This window comes from Stegastes partitus, unplaced genomic scaffold (genome assembly GCF_000690725.1).
Source record: "Stegastes partitus isolate 25-593 unplaced genomic scaffold, Stegastes_partitus-1.0.2 Scaffold67, whole genome shotgun sequence".
Classification (NCBI taxonomy): domain Eukaryota; kingdom Metazoa; phylum Chordata; class Actinopteri; family Pomacentridae; genus Stegastes; species Stegastes partitus.
In genome coordinates this window covers 138375-155299 of record NW_007577798.1, presented here as the reverse complement: position 1 = coordinate 155299, position 16925 = coordinate 138375, and the positions used below count along the sequence as shown (strand labels likewise).

At 42.1% G+C, this 16925-nt stretch overlaps 1 protein-coding gene across 1 annotated transcript; it reads right to left on the bottom strand.

The window, feature by feature from the left end:
• Positions 1-11520: 11520 nt before the first annotated feature.
• On the bottom strand, positions 11521-14155 carry LOC103353300 (leucine-rich repeat neuronal protein 4). The gene is made up of 2 exons (XM_008276209.1): positions 14080-14155; positions 11521-13263 (listed from the first exon to the last, which is right to left on the bottom strand). Exon 2 carries the CDS (start codon positions 13257-13259, stop codon positions 12525-12527), a length of 735 nt encoding a protein of 244 aa, XP_008274431.1. The 5' UTR covers positions 13260-13263; positions 14080-14155; the 3' UTR covers positions 11521-12524.
• Between the last annotated feature and the right edge of the window lie 2770 nt (positions 14156-16925).

Below are 16925 nucleotides of genomic sequence, written 5' to 3'. Positions count from 1 at the left end.
TTGGTCCAGAGCTTTAAATCCTCATTATATTCTCATTATATCCCATTAATGAGAAGCTGCAGCGCTGCTTCTGATTTCAAATTTGAATGCCTGCTCCTATGTTGTTCATAGCAACAGCATCTCGGCTTATTTTAATTGCATTCATGGCCTGGACATTTTGTCTTTGGTGCCTTTTCAGTGATTCACTTTCAGCCTTTGAAGCTCTTATGTGTTCACGTGATCTTTTCTCTCAGTCTTCTATTAAATCCAGCACGTCGTCCCATGTTTGTTTCACAGGTCAGTCTTGTTTTAATGGTTGATTTTTTTTTCTAAAGCTCTGTCATATTGTCTCCAGAAGTGCTATTTTAATACTTTTTTATGTGACATTTCAAAAGCTCGACTTTGCACAGCAGCTTATTGTCAAGTCCCTTTTTGTTGATGGAACAGTTTGCATCATTCTTCTGATTTTAAAAATAGGCTGTTTGTAATCCTTTAATGGAAAGTCGGTGAATAAACACAAGAGCAGCGATGTGACAAGCTCGGCTGCTGAAAAAGGCGTACATGAGCGGAGACGGTAAGAGAGTAGAAACTTGCTGTCACTGTTGCCTGGACATTTCGCTGAAAATAAATCGCACACGTCTACCCTCGGTGGCCCCGGAGTCTGAAGGTATTAGTGAGAGCTGGAACAGAAGACGGAGCGATGCTGCAGATAGTTGGAAAACTAAACAGAACTGCTCCAGTTGAGCTAATCTGTATTTCTATATACTTTACCGGGTAAAGTCTGATGATTGTGCCCCAACATCTCTTACAGGCTGATAACCTAATCCACCAGTAATTTGGTTTGGGATAAGAAAACATATTTGCCTAATATTCTAGATATAACAATATACCTTCAGATTATGTAAATTTGCCGGCTGTCAGACTATTGCCATTTATCTCTTTGATATGTGTGCATGTATTTGGCCATTGGAGGCAGATTTGCAAACTAATGCAGGAGTGCTTGATGAGAATGTTAAATTTTTAAGCCACACCAGAAGTATGACTGTATGCTAGTTCTTCGGTTCATTACCTTAAGCTGGCCTCCAGATAGCTCAACAACTATTGGACATATTGCAATGAAAGTTTGTGGAGATATTCAGGGTCCCAAGAGGATGAATTCTTGTGCCTCCATCCATCTATCCATCCATCCATTCATCGCTTAATCCTCACTAGGGTTGCAGGGGGCCTGGAGTCTATCTCAGCTGACTTAGGGTGAAGGCAGGGGACACCCTGGACAGGTCACCAGTCTATCACAGGGCTACACTTAGAGACAGACAACCAAGCACACTCACATTCACACCTATGGACAATTTAGAATCACCAATTAACCTCAATATGTTTTTGGACTGTGTGGGAGGAAGCCGGAGAACCCAGAGAGAACCCACACTGCACAGGGAGAACATTCAAACTCCATGCAGAAAGATCCCGGGTGTCCTCACCGGGATGCATACCAGCAACCTTCTAGCTGTGAGGCAACGGTGCTAACCACTGCGCCACCTTGCAGCCCCTTGTGCCACCAGTATATTGATATTTAAACGTATTTATTTTTACCAGGACCGCTGCTGTTTCACATAATACAGAGTGTGAAACTTATGCAAAGACAGTTTATAGCAATTGCTAATTTTAAGTCTTGTGGACTTTTTAATACAGGATAATGCGATACACAATACATTTAAAGTGTATAGTTTTGATTCTGATAAAACAACTGTACACTACAGACATTGAAGTACAATGAAAATCTTCGATTGTGATGCACAGATGAAAAAAAACCCCTACAAGTAGCTAAAATTGGCTGCAGCTCTGGGTTTGCTTTAACCAACCTTTAACCTTTGCTGTGAAAGACTTTAATTTGATTTCGGTTGCTGACGTGTTCCTGAGCTGATGCCTGATTGTCCAGATTTAGACCTACAGTGTGGGATTTTAGAGTTGCTCTGAGTTACTCTGTCTTGTCTAAAGAGTCTCGGGAGCTCACTAAGACAAGCGTAAATGCACACAACTCTCTTGTGTTGAAGATGCTCGCATGGATCCTGATGCTAAATGTATTTAATAAACCAAGAAACTTCACACCATTGATGAGAAAAAACCTTGATTGTATTACTCATCGGTGAGTAGCATACATCTAAGCTAATATGAGTCTACATTGCACTAAATCTTTATTTTTATTTTCTAGCCTAATAGAAATGAAAAGTGAATGAGAAGGATGTTTTGTGATTTTTGCCAGCAAACAACTACAACTTTTTTGTCTTTTTTCATGAAAAATGGGTCTGAAAAGTGGGAGAAACCCTTTCCCAAATCACTTCACACTACCAGAAGTAGCATCACTTGCATGTTTCTATCCGTTAATGCGACTGCATTAAATTCAGACTAGTGTTGTGTTGAGAGTGAAACAAAAATGTGACCAGACAAAACCTAATCAGATTGCCATCGCAAAAGTGACCACATTAACAGTCATGAGTGCAACGGGCTTTGCATCATAAGCTTTTTTAATGTAATCTTCAACTTATTCAAAAAATACAACTCTATTTGCCCTCTACCAGGCTTCACTATTGCTTATTTGGGTGGGGGGTGGATTTTAGTCTGAGGTGACGACCACCCTCGCCCACCCCTTGGCTCTGCTCCTGCATATGGTCAATTTAGAATCACCAGTTTACCCAACATGCAAGTCTTCGGACAGTAAAAGGAAGCTGGAGCACCTGGAGGAGAAAACCTCCACAGAAACCCAGAACTTTCTTACTGTGTCACAACATATATTTACTTATGCCATCATGGACTATTTCATCCACGTTGCTCATCCCCCTGCATCAGTGTTACAGACAGAGTGCAGTCTGCTGTTCTTGGACACAGTTGAAAGCATTAATTGATTTTCTTTTTTTCTATTTTTTGTAATGTATTTAAAAGAACACATTCAGTTTCGTGCCTTTGAGAGAAATCTTAATGCACAGCACTTTAGGGACAGATTAAGAAATAACTCAACAAAATCAACCTCAGCATATCCACAATCTCCGTAGCGACGCGGCACATGATGTTCCAGATCCACTGAGTAACTCCCGCCACATGCTTGTATTGTTTCCTGGTGTTTGTGCAAGCCAGTGTCAATATTACATGACGCAGAGCTTTGTGTATCCTGAAGACTGAGGGCTTGGATATTAATGAACAATGTGTCCTCGATGCTAAAGCAAAGAGAAATGGAGCAAGAAATTACAAGCGCTCCCCCTCCTCCTCCTCCTCCTCCTCCTCCTCCCTCCCCTCCGCCTCACTACCTGTGTTTCTCAGAGGATTTCATCACCACTGGAGGCATGTTCATTTGATTCATGAAGCAGATTTTTTTTGTTTTTCTTTTTAAAACACAGGAAGCGTGTGGATTACGGCCTGACTCCTGACACATGAACGCGACACACATTTGTGGCTCGGTAGTGTCTCCAGACGACTCCTCCTCTCATCTCATCCCAGCCAGAAAATGACCTAGATTCTCCAGGCTGCTGGATGTGTTTACATACACAGAACACTGATGACATTGTCAGTCAGAAAGCATCGCTCTCAGCAGCTAGGAGCCTGGATGCTGTAACTGTAACTAAAGCTCCAATCCACCTCCCATCATGATGAAATAGTCTGCAGAGCCACACATCCCTGCTGTCCTCTGACTGCATGCATGATGGTGTTAATGGCTATTGATCCTCGTGGCTGGCAGACAGCCAACTTATCCTGATGTTACTCCTGCTAGATGTTTCTATATTTTGCGGCGAATCACAAGCCGCCCTCCCGTTGTTAGACTCCACAAAGTTTTTGGGTCTCGACTAAAGGTTTACATCTCACTCGGCTCCCTCGTCATGAATATTCAGAAAAGGTCAAGTCCTTGCTCTCCTCCTGAGCTCTCTATCCCTCGTGACTGTGTCCTGAATAATCTGTCCCTGATTCATCTCTTGTTCCGGAGCTTGTTCCTGCCCCAGCTGTGTGTATGTGTGTGTGTGTGTTTTTTTTTTAATACAGCAGAGGTGGGAGGGGTAGGTCTAATTGGGATTTGTTTTGTTCAACATCTGGCCGTGCATCAGTCCTAGATTTTAGTTTACGCCTCACTTGCATCTCCATATCTAAAAGCGTTTTGTGTACAGATTGAGCTTGTGTGTCCTTAAAGCACACAAAACTTCATCGTTTCTTCCTTTTATTCAATCAGTAATCCGGCCTGATTAAAGAATAGCACGTGCACAAAGCTACCTTCGGCACGCATCTTGTGTTTTAATTCAAACCTGTCAAACTGTTGCAGCAATGAAGAAGGATCGATGTTCAGTTTTACAGACTTTCGCAAAATTTTCCACTTTTTCATGCAAATTTCCTCCCACAGCTCAAAATGGATTGGAGACTTTGATGGACAGGAAGCCTGTCCGAGGTGTCTCTCCACCTTCAACCCAATGCATGCTGGGATATGCTCCAATAGGCTCTTGACAATGAAAAGGAAGAACGGTAAAGAATATAAATCGGGGAGGGTAAGTACTGACAGAACGATGCAGTTTGCACACTGAGGACTCGAAACCCAGGTTCTCCCTTTAGGCTACAAAGTACACGTTATTGTGTAAAGCTTGTTTGTTCTTTTCATGTAGCCTCATGTCACAAAATTGCACATTTAACTCCAGTAAAGTGCATTAAGAGCCCCTCTGGACCTGCTGAGAAAAGAGGGGAAGTGGAACAGTTCAGCGCTCTGGGAAAACTATCTGACCTGACAGGGTTAAACACAGCTTCAGCTTCATGTCCCTCCAGGTTTCCTGCAGTGTTAGAGATTCAGCTGACACCACCTGAGCTCCAACTGCTCCACAAACTCGGTTGAAAACCTATTATCGATCAAACATTCAAAGCATACATGCTGTTGTAAAAAAAATATGGGAACATTTATTTTAATTTTTAGTTTCGCAAGATGAGATTATTTAAGAAAATGGGACGAAAAAAAAAAGGAGGGAGCTGCTCGAGGAATTTGTCTTTGTATTAAGATTTTATAAAACATATGATGTGGCAGCATGTAAAAGCGCAGACGCAGCAGATTTGAAAGGTTCTAATTTAAAATACTGTAAATTATTAAGCGTTATAATAAATTTACAGGGCATGTCCTCAAATAAAGGGGCAGCAAATTACATGATTGCTGTCATAAAAATGCAATAATATTTTGTATCCTGGCAATGAAATGTTCTCTGCCTTTGAAATACATCTGCAATTGAACACACGCCTCGATTTCTTCTCTCTTTTTTTTTTTTGTGTTCATGTCGCGAGTGATGCTGGAAAAATCAGACGCTTTTATTGTAAGGCTGTAATTCTTCCCAGAGATCTGTAATTTGTTCAGCAACATTTTCTGTGATTGCACAAAGAGTACCTGCTGTGTCTCGCTATTGGAAAACAAATAGGAGCGTAAAAAGATAGGGGGGGAAAAAAACAAGAAAACAAACAAAAACCGAGGGATCAGATAGTAGTGGTGGAAAAAAAACACTCAGATGTTATAAAATACATCAGTGTAAATGTCTCCCAATCAAACTCTCGCTCAGGTATACCGAGCAAAATGTGCAGCATTCATTCTGCAGAGAAACCTCCTCTGTGATTATTATATTAATAGTGATGTTATTTTTCTGGAATAATATCCTTTATTTCATTCAGGGTTAAGTCTACTCATTGAATCTGGATTCTTCTAAAGGTCATCATAAATTTGAGAGTTGGTGAGATGATTATTGGGAGAAGAATTTATATATTTTTAAAAAGTCCTGCTTCACCAATTTGCAATTTGCTTTTCGTAAGGGGTCACAGGTCAAAAAGATTGTTAAAGATGAATTTAGCTGCAAAATAACTTTAATTCAGTAACAAACAAAAGCATGTTTCCTTGTGAAATGTGATGTGATATAAGTTTAAAGCATCAGAAGTTTGTCAAATGTGTAAAAACTTTGCCGGCGCTTCCCTCACCTTTGCCTCCTGCGGCACAGGGATGTTGTCTCGAGCATCCGGATCCATCAGAAGCTGCACGCCAAAGTGGGTTTGTTTTTGTTGCTCAGTGATGAAAAGGAAAATGTCATGATTCCTGGCCTGTGAAGCCGCGTGAAGGGTGAAAGAGCAGGTGAGTGTGTGTGACAGGGCTGATGCCGGAGTGATTGATAACTCTCCTCTCCGAAGCTGAGCCGAGTTTCAACCTCCTCGGCTCTGTCCTGTGTGTGTGATGCCAGGTTGCCATGGCTACCTCAGCTCTTCATACAAGAAAAAAAAAACGGGGGGGGGGGGGAAAAAAATAATATAAAAGGAAACATTTCTCCTCCTCCTCCTCCTTTATGAAATGCTCTCGTGGAGCTATCCTGGGGAGTTGAGAGGAGAGCGCTGACCTGCCTGTCGGGCCCTGGATGTGAAAGATTTTTCTGGGGTGGAGGGAAAAAGAGAAGCAGTGACGGAAAACAGACGTTTAGCTTCAAACTCTTTTTTTTTCTCCCCCTAAAACTCCCCTGCGATGTGGAAATGTGGCTGAGCTGATTACCGCTGGAAACTCATTTTCATCCCTATTAGAACAACTAATTTCCATTTCCTCTACATTATCACAGAGTGCATGCCAGAGGTGCCTTTAATTCCTACAGTGCTCTCTGCAATAATGACCTCTAGTGGCTCCTGCGAAAACAAATGAAAGTGACTCACGCCGAACCTGTTTTCCCAAAGACGCCTGGATGATGAAAGATGTCACACTCTTGTTTTGTCGTCGGCGATGATGCCAAAAGAAGAATCTAACATGCTGCTCTGCCGCATTTACATAAACCCTGATCATCCTGCCGCTGACATCAGACTTACACTTAGAGACACAAGTTAATCTTTTTATTTACAGAGTTGTGGTTTGAGCCAAGACAGGCAGACACAGGAGTAAACAGGATGAGATGCCTGCAGGGGAGGAGGGGGGGGTGGGATCGGTTTCTACAACCACCCACTAAGACCCAGAGTTTCCTCTGATGAAGGCCACCTCGTGACCCAGAGTCTCCCCTGATAAAAAGCTGTTTTTAACACTCAACTAAACCGCACCGAGCTCATTTAGCAAGCACTTTTTGATTGACACCCTTTCATTTGCCTTCTTTTTATGCTTTGTATGTCTCCAAAATGCTTAAAAGAAGTGGAAACCTTTCTACATTTAAATAAAGCCAGTGTGTGTTCTGGCACCGGGTACACAGAACAGTCTAGTTCCAATAATGGGCGCTGATGGATGTCTGACCTACTTTGAACATTTTATGCCCTGTAAAAGCTGACCCCAGCGGGCACAGAAAGCAGCCATTAGTGCCCCTGCTGGTGGATTACTAATAATAAAAAAAATAGTGTTCATTTTCCCAGCGCCAAATGCAAATTAAATTTTCATGAATAATTAATTGCATGAAAATGAATGACTGTTTTGAATAGGTACCAGTATAATGTTATGGGGTGAATATAATATTACAACCTGCGATTACTTTAACTGCAGAAAAGCCTCTTTATAGCCGCAGCTACATGCTGCTGCCACGAAAACACAATCAGTTAAAAGATCTAGACGTGAAATAATCAGTCCTTATTCAGTGCAACGTGTCACACATAATGGTGAAAAATTCTATAATTTTGCAAAAGCTGCTGCAAATAAAAGGGTCAGATTAGGCTGCAGGTTTGCGTGTTTCCAGCTCCTTTTATTGGGCGCACAGTTTATCCATTATATTACTAAACGCCGCTCTCTAGTTCCTCTTTGTCGTTTCTGTGTTCCACATTTGCTGACATGATATTCACACTGACAAATGCTTCTGCATAATGGTGAGCACGGATGATGCAAACAGCACTGATGAGGATGAATCAAAACAGAGAAGCTGCAGGCTGTAAAACCGAAACAACCGACTGAAGGATGCTCCACAGAGCTGAGGGAAGCCGCACAGTCAGGTGATAAATCACCTTTTATTACCCGTTTGATCCATAAAATGTAGATTAGGGCAACTTTAACTGTCTAAATGCTTCTCTCACCTCTAATTTTGCAGAGCTTCTGACTGGCGCACCTGCAGCGTTTGAGTGCAGGTGCCTCTGAAAATTGGTTTTTGTCTTGTGTTGCTTTGAAACTTCGCTCATTAAAGTGCTTCTAATTGGCACTGAGCTTAATATGATCCAGCTCTGCAGACACGATTATTATTGCGATTACATTAATGTCCATTTCTGGCTTTTCGTGAGGACCGGACAGGCCTCCTCTCTGGTTTGAATGTGGCCAGCAGAGGGCAATAAGTTGACTTTGCTTCTCAGAGCCTGAGGGCAGATAAACCTGAAAAAGATGCTTTTCTTTGCTTTGTGAACACATACTTGTTCACTTCATCTAATGACATAAATACATTTGTGGATGCTGGAATCATCTTGGATGCTGAGAGACACTGATGAAAGTCCTGGATTACTTTAAAATGTCACGTCTGCTACAGGGCCAGAGTGACATTTACATGTTTAGCAGAGTTAAATCTGTGAGTCATTTATCAGCTCTGTCTCTTTAATCATCATTAGCCACATAACATAGTGCACCTCCTGCGGGTAAAATCCCAAAATTCACAAACACAATTAAAGACGTGTCAAACGTCACTTCGCAGACTACACAGACACTGACTGCTGACATTGTTAGTCATGCAGTTACAGTAACAGACCAGGCAGAAAGAGGACGACACAAAGTATTTGTGTCTACGGTGCTGATTCACAGCTTTATACGGGACCTCTTCACCAGAGAATTAAAAATGAGTCACCAGATTGCTGAATGAGATAGTTGTGATTCAACATGACTCGCCTCGAATGAGAAGTGTGCTGTCAACGCAGTCCCCTACTGCTGACCCTTGTTGCAAAATTCACCTGCAGTTACGACAGAACATCCACCATCAACAGTGTCTTATCTGCGATTCATCAGGGCTGTTATCTGCTTTGTCTGTTGGCTTCAGATGCTGAAAACGAGAAGCAGTTCAGCAGAGCAGAAACGTGACTGTCAATACGGCACATTCTGAACCTCGCATCTGTTTTTCTTCCAGATTATCTTCCAACTTTTTTCATGCTAACATCAAAACTTGTCTGGAGAGGCACTCCGTCTGCCTGCGAGGTGTTGTCCGGCTTTGAGGAAGGGGAGGGGAAAAAAAAGTGGGATTTTTCCACTGCGGAACTCAGGAGAGTCATTCATCTGGAGCATGAAATATGCAGATAAAAATCAGCATCAGCAGATGATAAGTCTGTGTTCTGTGTGCCAGATGTCCACATACTAAACGCCGTTATTTAGTTTAGTCTTTACTTTTAGATCACGAAATTTCACTAATAAATTTGTCTTCAAAAAGATAATCGTATGAAGAAAATCAGAGGCGTACATAAGTAAAGACCAGCTGGTACAATCTGAAAGAATACTAAATGCTAAAAAAAACTAAACTAACCCTAATACTAATGAACTTCTAGTATGGAAAAGGATAACTTTAGATTGTGTATTCTGGACATGTTAATTAGCTTTTTTCCACAAATTCAAAGCGTATGTGCTCAGTGGTATTTATGGGAAAAAAAAAAATCAAATACAGTTTCAGCTATGGAGATCTGCAGCAGAAAAACATATTAGTTTCACGATCAAGGCTATAAAATGGTGAGATGTCTACATTTTTCTTTCGGCCTGTTCTCTTCTATTGGTGCATATAACATGACATGCAAGGTTAAACCAAAAAAAAAGAGGAAAACATAAATAAGCCCACACAAGGAGGCATAAATCACAGGATTTTCACACAGGAGACGGAGGGTGCAAGTCCTTGCTTGTGTTTTCAGTCGCTGTTTGCTTTTGTTTATGCTCCAAAACTATTTTGTTAAGGTTAGGCGGCAAAGCTACTTGGGTAGGTTCAGGAACAGATCATAAAAACACCAAACTCTGGGTGTTTTCTGCATTTTCAGGGTGACAAATCCCCAACCAAGAATGGTGCCCATAATGTTTAGCCATCTCACAGTTTTATAGCCTGTTTTGTGAAAATAATACAGTTTGCGCTGTGGATCACCATAGCGATTACACTTTTTTTTTGAAAGCTGGGCTGAAAGTCAAGAGAAAAAAGTGAGTTGCTCAGATTTGATTGAAGAAATTCTGACACTAATACTCTAGAGCCAGCTAGTGAGGATAAGCCCTCCACAATAGATGGAACAAATGAGCCCTCCATCCTATCAGGTGATGTTTTGTCAGTCATATAATCCAAAAAAAAAAACAAACAACAACAAAAGGTCACCAATTCTGTCCGCATTTGTGAGCACAACAACTTTTTAACCCAGAAAACTTTCATAAAATTTCAAAAATTAGAATTCAAATCATATAAATTCAGATGGTTTTCCACATTAAAACATATCAATGCTGCAAATTTAGTGGGATTTAAACTGAATTCTTCGTGCGGAGTTAAATCTTCAGTTGCTTTTTGACTCAAATTATTATGGACATTCTGTACTTCCAGCAGAGTCTCTTCAAGAGGATTTGACAGCTTCTCTAAAATCTTCTTTCGTATCATGTAACTTCTACTGACGTTAAGGATTTCCAGGCTTTTCATTCTTATCATCAAAGAGCCCAGAAGCTTTTTAACCGCCGGGGCAGCTGCTGATGTGATGGAAACACATCTACGTCACTTCTCTTTCTAGCTCTCTGACTGGACAATGACGGTGCTCAGGGGGAACTTTTAAACATTGCACAATTTAGATTTCTTCAACACTCATTCAGAGCTCTCAAAAATGGTTTATTTTTTTTAAAAAAAGGCACATCCTGCACATTTTGAAACAACACCCATAAGCTTTTCCTCGTACGTGCTGTTCTGTTCTGCTGCCGTCACAACAACAGTGTAAGTTTTGCGATATTTTGCATTTGTCCAGAGTACGTAATGTCTTGATCTGCTTTAGACAGACTGCATCATTTTGTATGCTCGCGTTTCATCTCATACTGGCTCAATCATGTAAAGATTTCCCTCCCAGTTCCAGAGAGACTGACTGTGACTGTGTCATAAAAGCAACATCTTGAGGCCATTTCAGCCACCGAAGTGAACAGTGTGTTGTGTCTCCAAATTACAGATGTTAGATGACTTCCACACAGCGCTGCGCCGTGTAAGTTGTGCGGCGCAGTTGGAAAAAGAAAGACGCCAGGAGCAGTGGAACGACTGGCTGACAGCAGACCAGAGCAGAAAGGAATTATAACATGGCTGCGAGACATGCAGATGGAGGCTTGAACACGAGATAAACTGGGAGGATTAAAATATTGGACTTTCTTCTCTTTCTCATTGTGGCAAAAAAAAAAAAAAAAACAAGCCTGGAGCTCCTCACCAGCCCAACGCTGCATGACTGGAAGTCTCAGCTGGAATGAGACGAGCCTCACAAAATCCATATCCGCTGAAAAGGCTATTGTGTGACAGCTGGAAAAACAGCACCGAAAGCTGGTGCTCACCCAGTGCACTGACACAACTTCCCACTATAAGACAGATGGAAAAACACACCCGTTGAAGAGCTGCTTAAAAAAAAAAAAAGACACATGGGCTGAACTCATGGGTGCAGAAGCAACGAAGGCAATATTTTACTTAATTTTAACAGCAACAGTAAGTTCAGTCTGAACAGTGGTATCTCAAAGAAACCTGTCAAAGTATCAAAAATCTGAGGCAACAATCCAAATGAAATTCATAAATACAGTAAATAATACAGCACATCTGCAATAATCCATTCACACATTAATTAAATACACAACATGAGGAACTCTCACAGAGAGAGGAAACATCAGGATGCAGTATGTTTTCAACAACCGCTATCAAACCCTAACAGATGTACTACACTGGCATCTAAAGCTTTGTACTCATCCTCTTACCTCCTGCCACCTTCTCAGTGGCAGAATTTGTGTCGAATAAGAGTTTATTGTCATCTTTTATTGTATCTAATACGATTAAAACTTTAAAAAGTTTGACAGGTTGTTTTACAGGATGCAACTTTGAGTCTCTAAAATTAGGTAACAAAGAGAGAGTTTGTGCTTTTGAGTCTTTTATCCTGCAAGTATTTGATCGTTCTACGAGCAGCTGTGTACTACGTTAAGCAGCTGCAAGCAGACAAGACAGGCTGGAATGTTCCTTTAAATCCTGACTGTGCATTTTTCTGAGCTGTCCATCAAACAGCTAATTTACCGACATGCAAGAATGACCAAACTCACTTTATCTTTCACGCAACGTTCTTGTTTGTCTTCTGGGATGCATTTTCAGAAAAAACACTACTGGTGAATACGATGAATAATTTTGTGCAGCTGGCTTTCAAATCACGGATGTGGGAACTTCCTTAAACACATCAGGGGGTTTTCAAAATGAACCCCCTGGACTTCACCAGTTAGACATATTTATGAAGGATGATGAACCCTGTTTTCTTCCGGCTTTAAGATAACCTCCTGGTGCCAAAAAAACCTCAGATGCTATAATGCAGTCACAGTTAATTAAACGCAATAACGCTAAAGAGTCTCGTGGGACGGAGTCTTATCTCGCTGAGCGTCCGGCCTTCGCAGTCTTTTCTGTTCACTGTGTCCCGGCCGTGTTGTGCATAGAGATGCTGGCCTCCTGTTTCCGCTGCCTCTTGCGCCTCCACAGCAGGACGGCCAGCAAGAGGAGCAGCAGGAAGCCCAGGGCTCCACCGATGAGGCCTGCTTTCAGGGGCAGGCTGTTGTCTACGGGGCGGTACATCATACAGGACCCGTCGCTGTTTCCAGCATCATTCACTGCAACCACACAAACTTCTGCGATGTTGTTGATGTCGCCCAAAGCGCCGCTTCTCTGCTCCTTCCCGAATGTCTTCCTATCTTGACCCCCAACTGTCACAACATACTCTGTGACATGTGAGTTAGGTGCGCACCAGTGAAGCACGACCTCTGACCCATTCCAAGACACTGATCTCAGGCTGGGCGTCTCTGGAGGATCATCATGTGAAGGGAGCCCTGGACACAAGCAGTTGGTGGCAGCTGCCAGCTCTGCACAGGGGGTCTGGTTCTCGGAGCAGGGATTGTAGTCGCACCGCTCCGAGGTACCTCCGTCCGGAGACCGTCTGTCGGGTACGATCGGGGTGGTCGTCTCCTCACCTTCATAGTAATCCTCTGGGGGAAGCACATGGGCCTCGGGCGAAACCCCACGTGATCTGACAGGTCCCGTGGGATTCATCTCTGTGACTTGTGATGTTGTAGGCAGGGGACAGTATCCTCTGATGAAAACCAGGCATATGAGCACAAAGGGAAAAGGAAGGTCCCTCATGGCAGCCATCGCACTGGAGATCATAAAAAATACATTTCCATCAGTGGGCAAGAAAATCTGCTTTTTTACTTCTTTTTTTTGCATAGAAATGAACAGAATCAGCCCCTTGGGTTTCCAGCTATGTGTATATTGAGTGAGCCAGTTTCTTTTATAAAAGCGCCTGAATGAGGACATTCTGTTATTTCTCCCCTGATTCTGCGTCTTTTAGGGATTATGCGACTGCAGAGAGGAGGGCTGAGTCGAATGAAACAAATGACTTAAATGTGGGCCTAGTTTCGGTTGGTGGGTGAAAACTCAAATCTCCTTCAGTTGGAGGCATAAACTTTTTCTCTCAACAGCAGAACATTTTTGAGTAAACAAATGAAAGAATGTGTGTTTAAATAGCTGAAACGTATCTTTCTGTACCGTGTCTGTCAGTGATTTATGGTCTTGTGTAAATAACTGCTTGGAATAATCCTCATTTGTTAAGATTTGGAGACACTTAACTCCAATTCAGCATTCCGGGCGGTATTGCTCAACAGGTCCAAATGCTTACACACCCATGAGACAGCACAGCCTTGTCAGCTGGATCTAGTTACCGGAAAGCTGCATGTGCGATTTCAACAAGAATCCAGAAAAAACATACCTGAGATATGCTCCGTTTGTGAGCACTCGTGGAGAAACAACAATGAGCCATTCAGAGCTCTCCTAAGGTAACATTCCATTGAAATGCATTGGAATCAGAGCAGGAGCTCCCAGTGAATACTAATTCTTCGACCTCTTTGTCTACCGCTATTCACTCGCATAAAGGCTGAAACTGTGCAGAAAATATTAGAAGACACAAACTTACCTGTTGCTTCCAAAGTTTGCAGTCTTATTCAAAAAGCGTCCTTCCCCTCGTCTTTCCTCCACTTGCTCCTTCTCTTGTTCTCCCCTCCTTTATATGTCTTCCTTCTGCCCAACAATCACCTCCTTCTTTCTACCCTCCCACAATCCCCCCCTTCTTCTGTCAAACCCGACCCTCCTGCACCAGCTCCACCTCCCTCCTTGCTAAACGCTTTAGTGCCTGTGAATGAGCGACTGCCATTAGTGGTATTACTATAGTCTGCGATTAGTTACATCACTGCTACTGGATTCTGATGATGAAGTGAACCGCAAGAGTCCGTGTTGCATTCTTTTGCAGATTATTCAGAGCGTGTCTGACTTGTTAATGAGTGTTTGTTTCCCTTTTAAGGGGTGAAGCATGTTAGGTAAATTTGGGAGTTCTCGGCATCAGGGCTTTGATTCATTGGCATTTGTCATCCCTGACGTGCTCCAGACTGCCTAGTCCATCTCCCCGTCCAATCTAACCTCTCACCTAAATAAAGTCTATGACTGAAGTCGAAACTTTGCGGCGAAACGGAAAGAGGCCGAAGCTGTTGTCCAGCTGTTCACCAGAAGGCCAGAGATGAACCTGAATAGACTTCTGGGAATCTTTGGAAATGTATAAAATTCCCACGCTCCTAAACTTAAATTTGTATCAGTAGTAAAATGGCAACTAGCGGTTATTAAATGGAATCACTGCTGATATCATAGCAAGAAAATTCTTCCAGGGAAGCAAAGGATTGGACAAGATGTTCTGTTGAAGAGACACGTGGACAAGCGACTTTGTGGGACAGCTGCAGCTTTAAATCCAGCTGTTTCCTCGCATCTCCGCTCTGCTTTTTGACTTAGCGTGCAGAAAGGAGTGACCACGGACAGCTGGCATTGTCCTGTATCTGAAGAATACTGATGAAGTGAGTTCAGTTACCTCAGTAGCTCAGTCTTCTGGTAAAGATAAATAAATAAAAAAAATAAAAATTAATAATTTATCCTATCCTTATATATGCTTGAAGACATTTCTTGAGCAGCACAATAAGCTCTCAACACTATGACTGAGCATTTACACCGTGAAGCAGCAGTGTACTGACGACAAAAACATAGATTCAGATTTCCAGGGGTTCATACAAAACAAATCATCCATCCATCCTGGACAGGTCACCAGTCTATCACAGGGCTACACTTAGAGACAGACAACCAAGCACACTCACATTCACACCTACGGTCAGTGGCGGCTGGTGAAAATCTTTGGCTGGGGGGGGGGTGCAGTCTGCAAATGACCTTTTATTTAAATCAGAAATTAGAATATGAATAACATCAGGCACAACTATTTACAAGAATGTAAATTGTCTACCTTTGGAGGATTTTCTAATCATAATCTAATTTAACATTATCAGGACTTACCAGAACTAAATTTCAAAACCATTCATCAAACTTTCATCAATATTTACAAGATCTGTACAAACTCAAAATACACAACATCAATAATGAAAAAAAAAAAAACACTATTCAGAGCTCCAGACTAACTTTTTCACTGGTAGCACCAGGACGACCCACCTGCTCAAAGGCAAAACATATGACTTGCTGAACATTTTCTTATCGATAGACGCTACGATTTACTGATGCTCCCTAAATGCCCCACATAGCAGGCTGTGGTAGCTGCTGTTGGTGGCTGTGGTGTGCTCTGACCGGAGTGTGACCAAAAATGACTTTAAAAATAATAAACTAGGACGTTCTCATGGTTAAACCCAGTTACATGTATTCTACACGTGAGCTTTTCTATGGGTGGATAAACAGCGAATGCATGTGCGCTCTGTTTTTCCTCAAGAAGACCTCATTTTTAAGCGTAAATACTGCAATACACTGAAGTTATAAATGAACTACTTTCCACTACTGTGGCTTCCTGTGCTGGTTACAGTGACACTAATACAGCGTCATCATGCTCATCAATTCACACAGTCTCAAGAAAAAAGGTTGCAAATGCAGTCTGGAGCTATTTGAACAGAAAAATGTCTCTTCTCTCTTTCTGCTCAGCAAACATCTCTATTACTTTTTTGGTTGAAGTCATTCATCTCTGTGACCAGCCTTTTCTCCATTGGCAGTATGGCCATGACGCAAACTAGCTGCGAGGCAATGGTGCTAACCACCGAGCCACCTTGCAGCCCCAGTTCTAACATGTACTCTGATATTTCAATTTGCTGTTATGTCAAATAGTTTTACAGTGTTTAACCAGAGTCATAAGTGAACTGGTGTGCTTGAGCTTTAGTCAGTGGAGATCACGGCAAGAGGCAGTGACCTCAACAGTGTAGAGTTATAGTTAAATAATTTTAAGGCAGAAAGGGATTATTATCATGTAAAAATGCACCTGTGTCCTGTGGTTGCTGGCCTTGACGCGTAGGTAGTAGATCCTTTGGGATCTCTGTGGGTCTCTGATGCATCTCACTTGTGTTATGTCAACCCCTTGGGCTCTTGATTGTGTTCCTCAAGCTGTTCCTGAGCAGTTTTTGCTGTGAACATTTTCCTGTTCAAAAAGACGGCGGACGCTGAAGAGTGGCATTGCCATGTGGGAGTGTGCCAGGTCTGCAAAAGTGTTAAAGTGGGTGGTACGTGTCAGTGTAACATCCACATGAACGCCAGGAACCAAGGTTCAGCAGAACATGATGATCACTGTTACACACCTCGCCTGCCGGTGGTTTTAATGTTGTGGCTGATTGAGGTATTTCTAAAGCATATACAGATTTATTTTGAGATTTTAATCAATAACTGAAGAGAGACATTAACTGATTGAGTTAAGTGTACAAAATACAAGATGTTTCTCCTGTTCTACATTTAATTTAA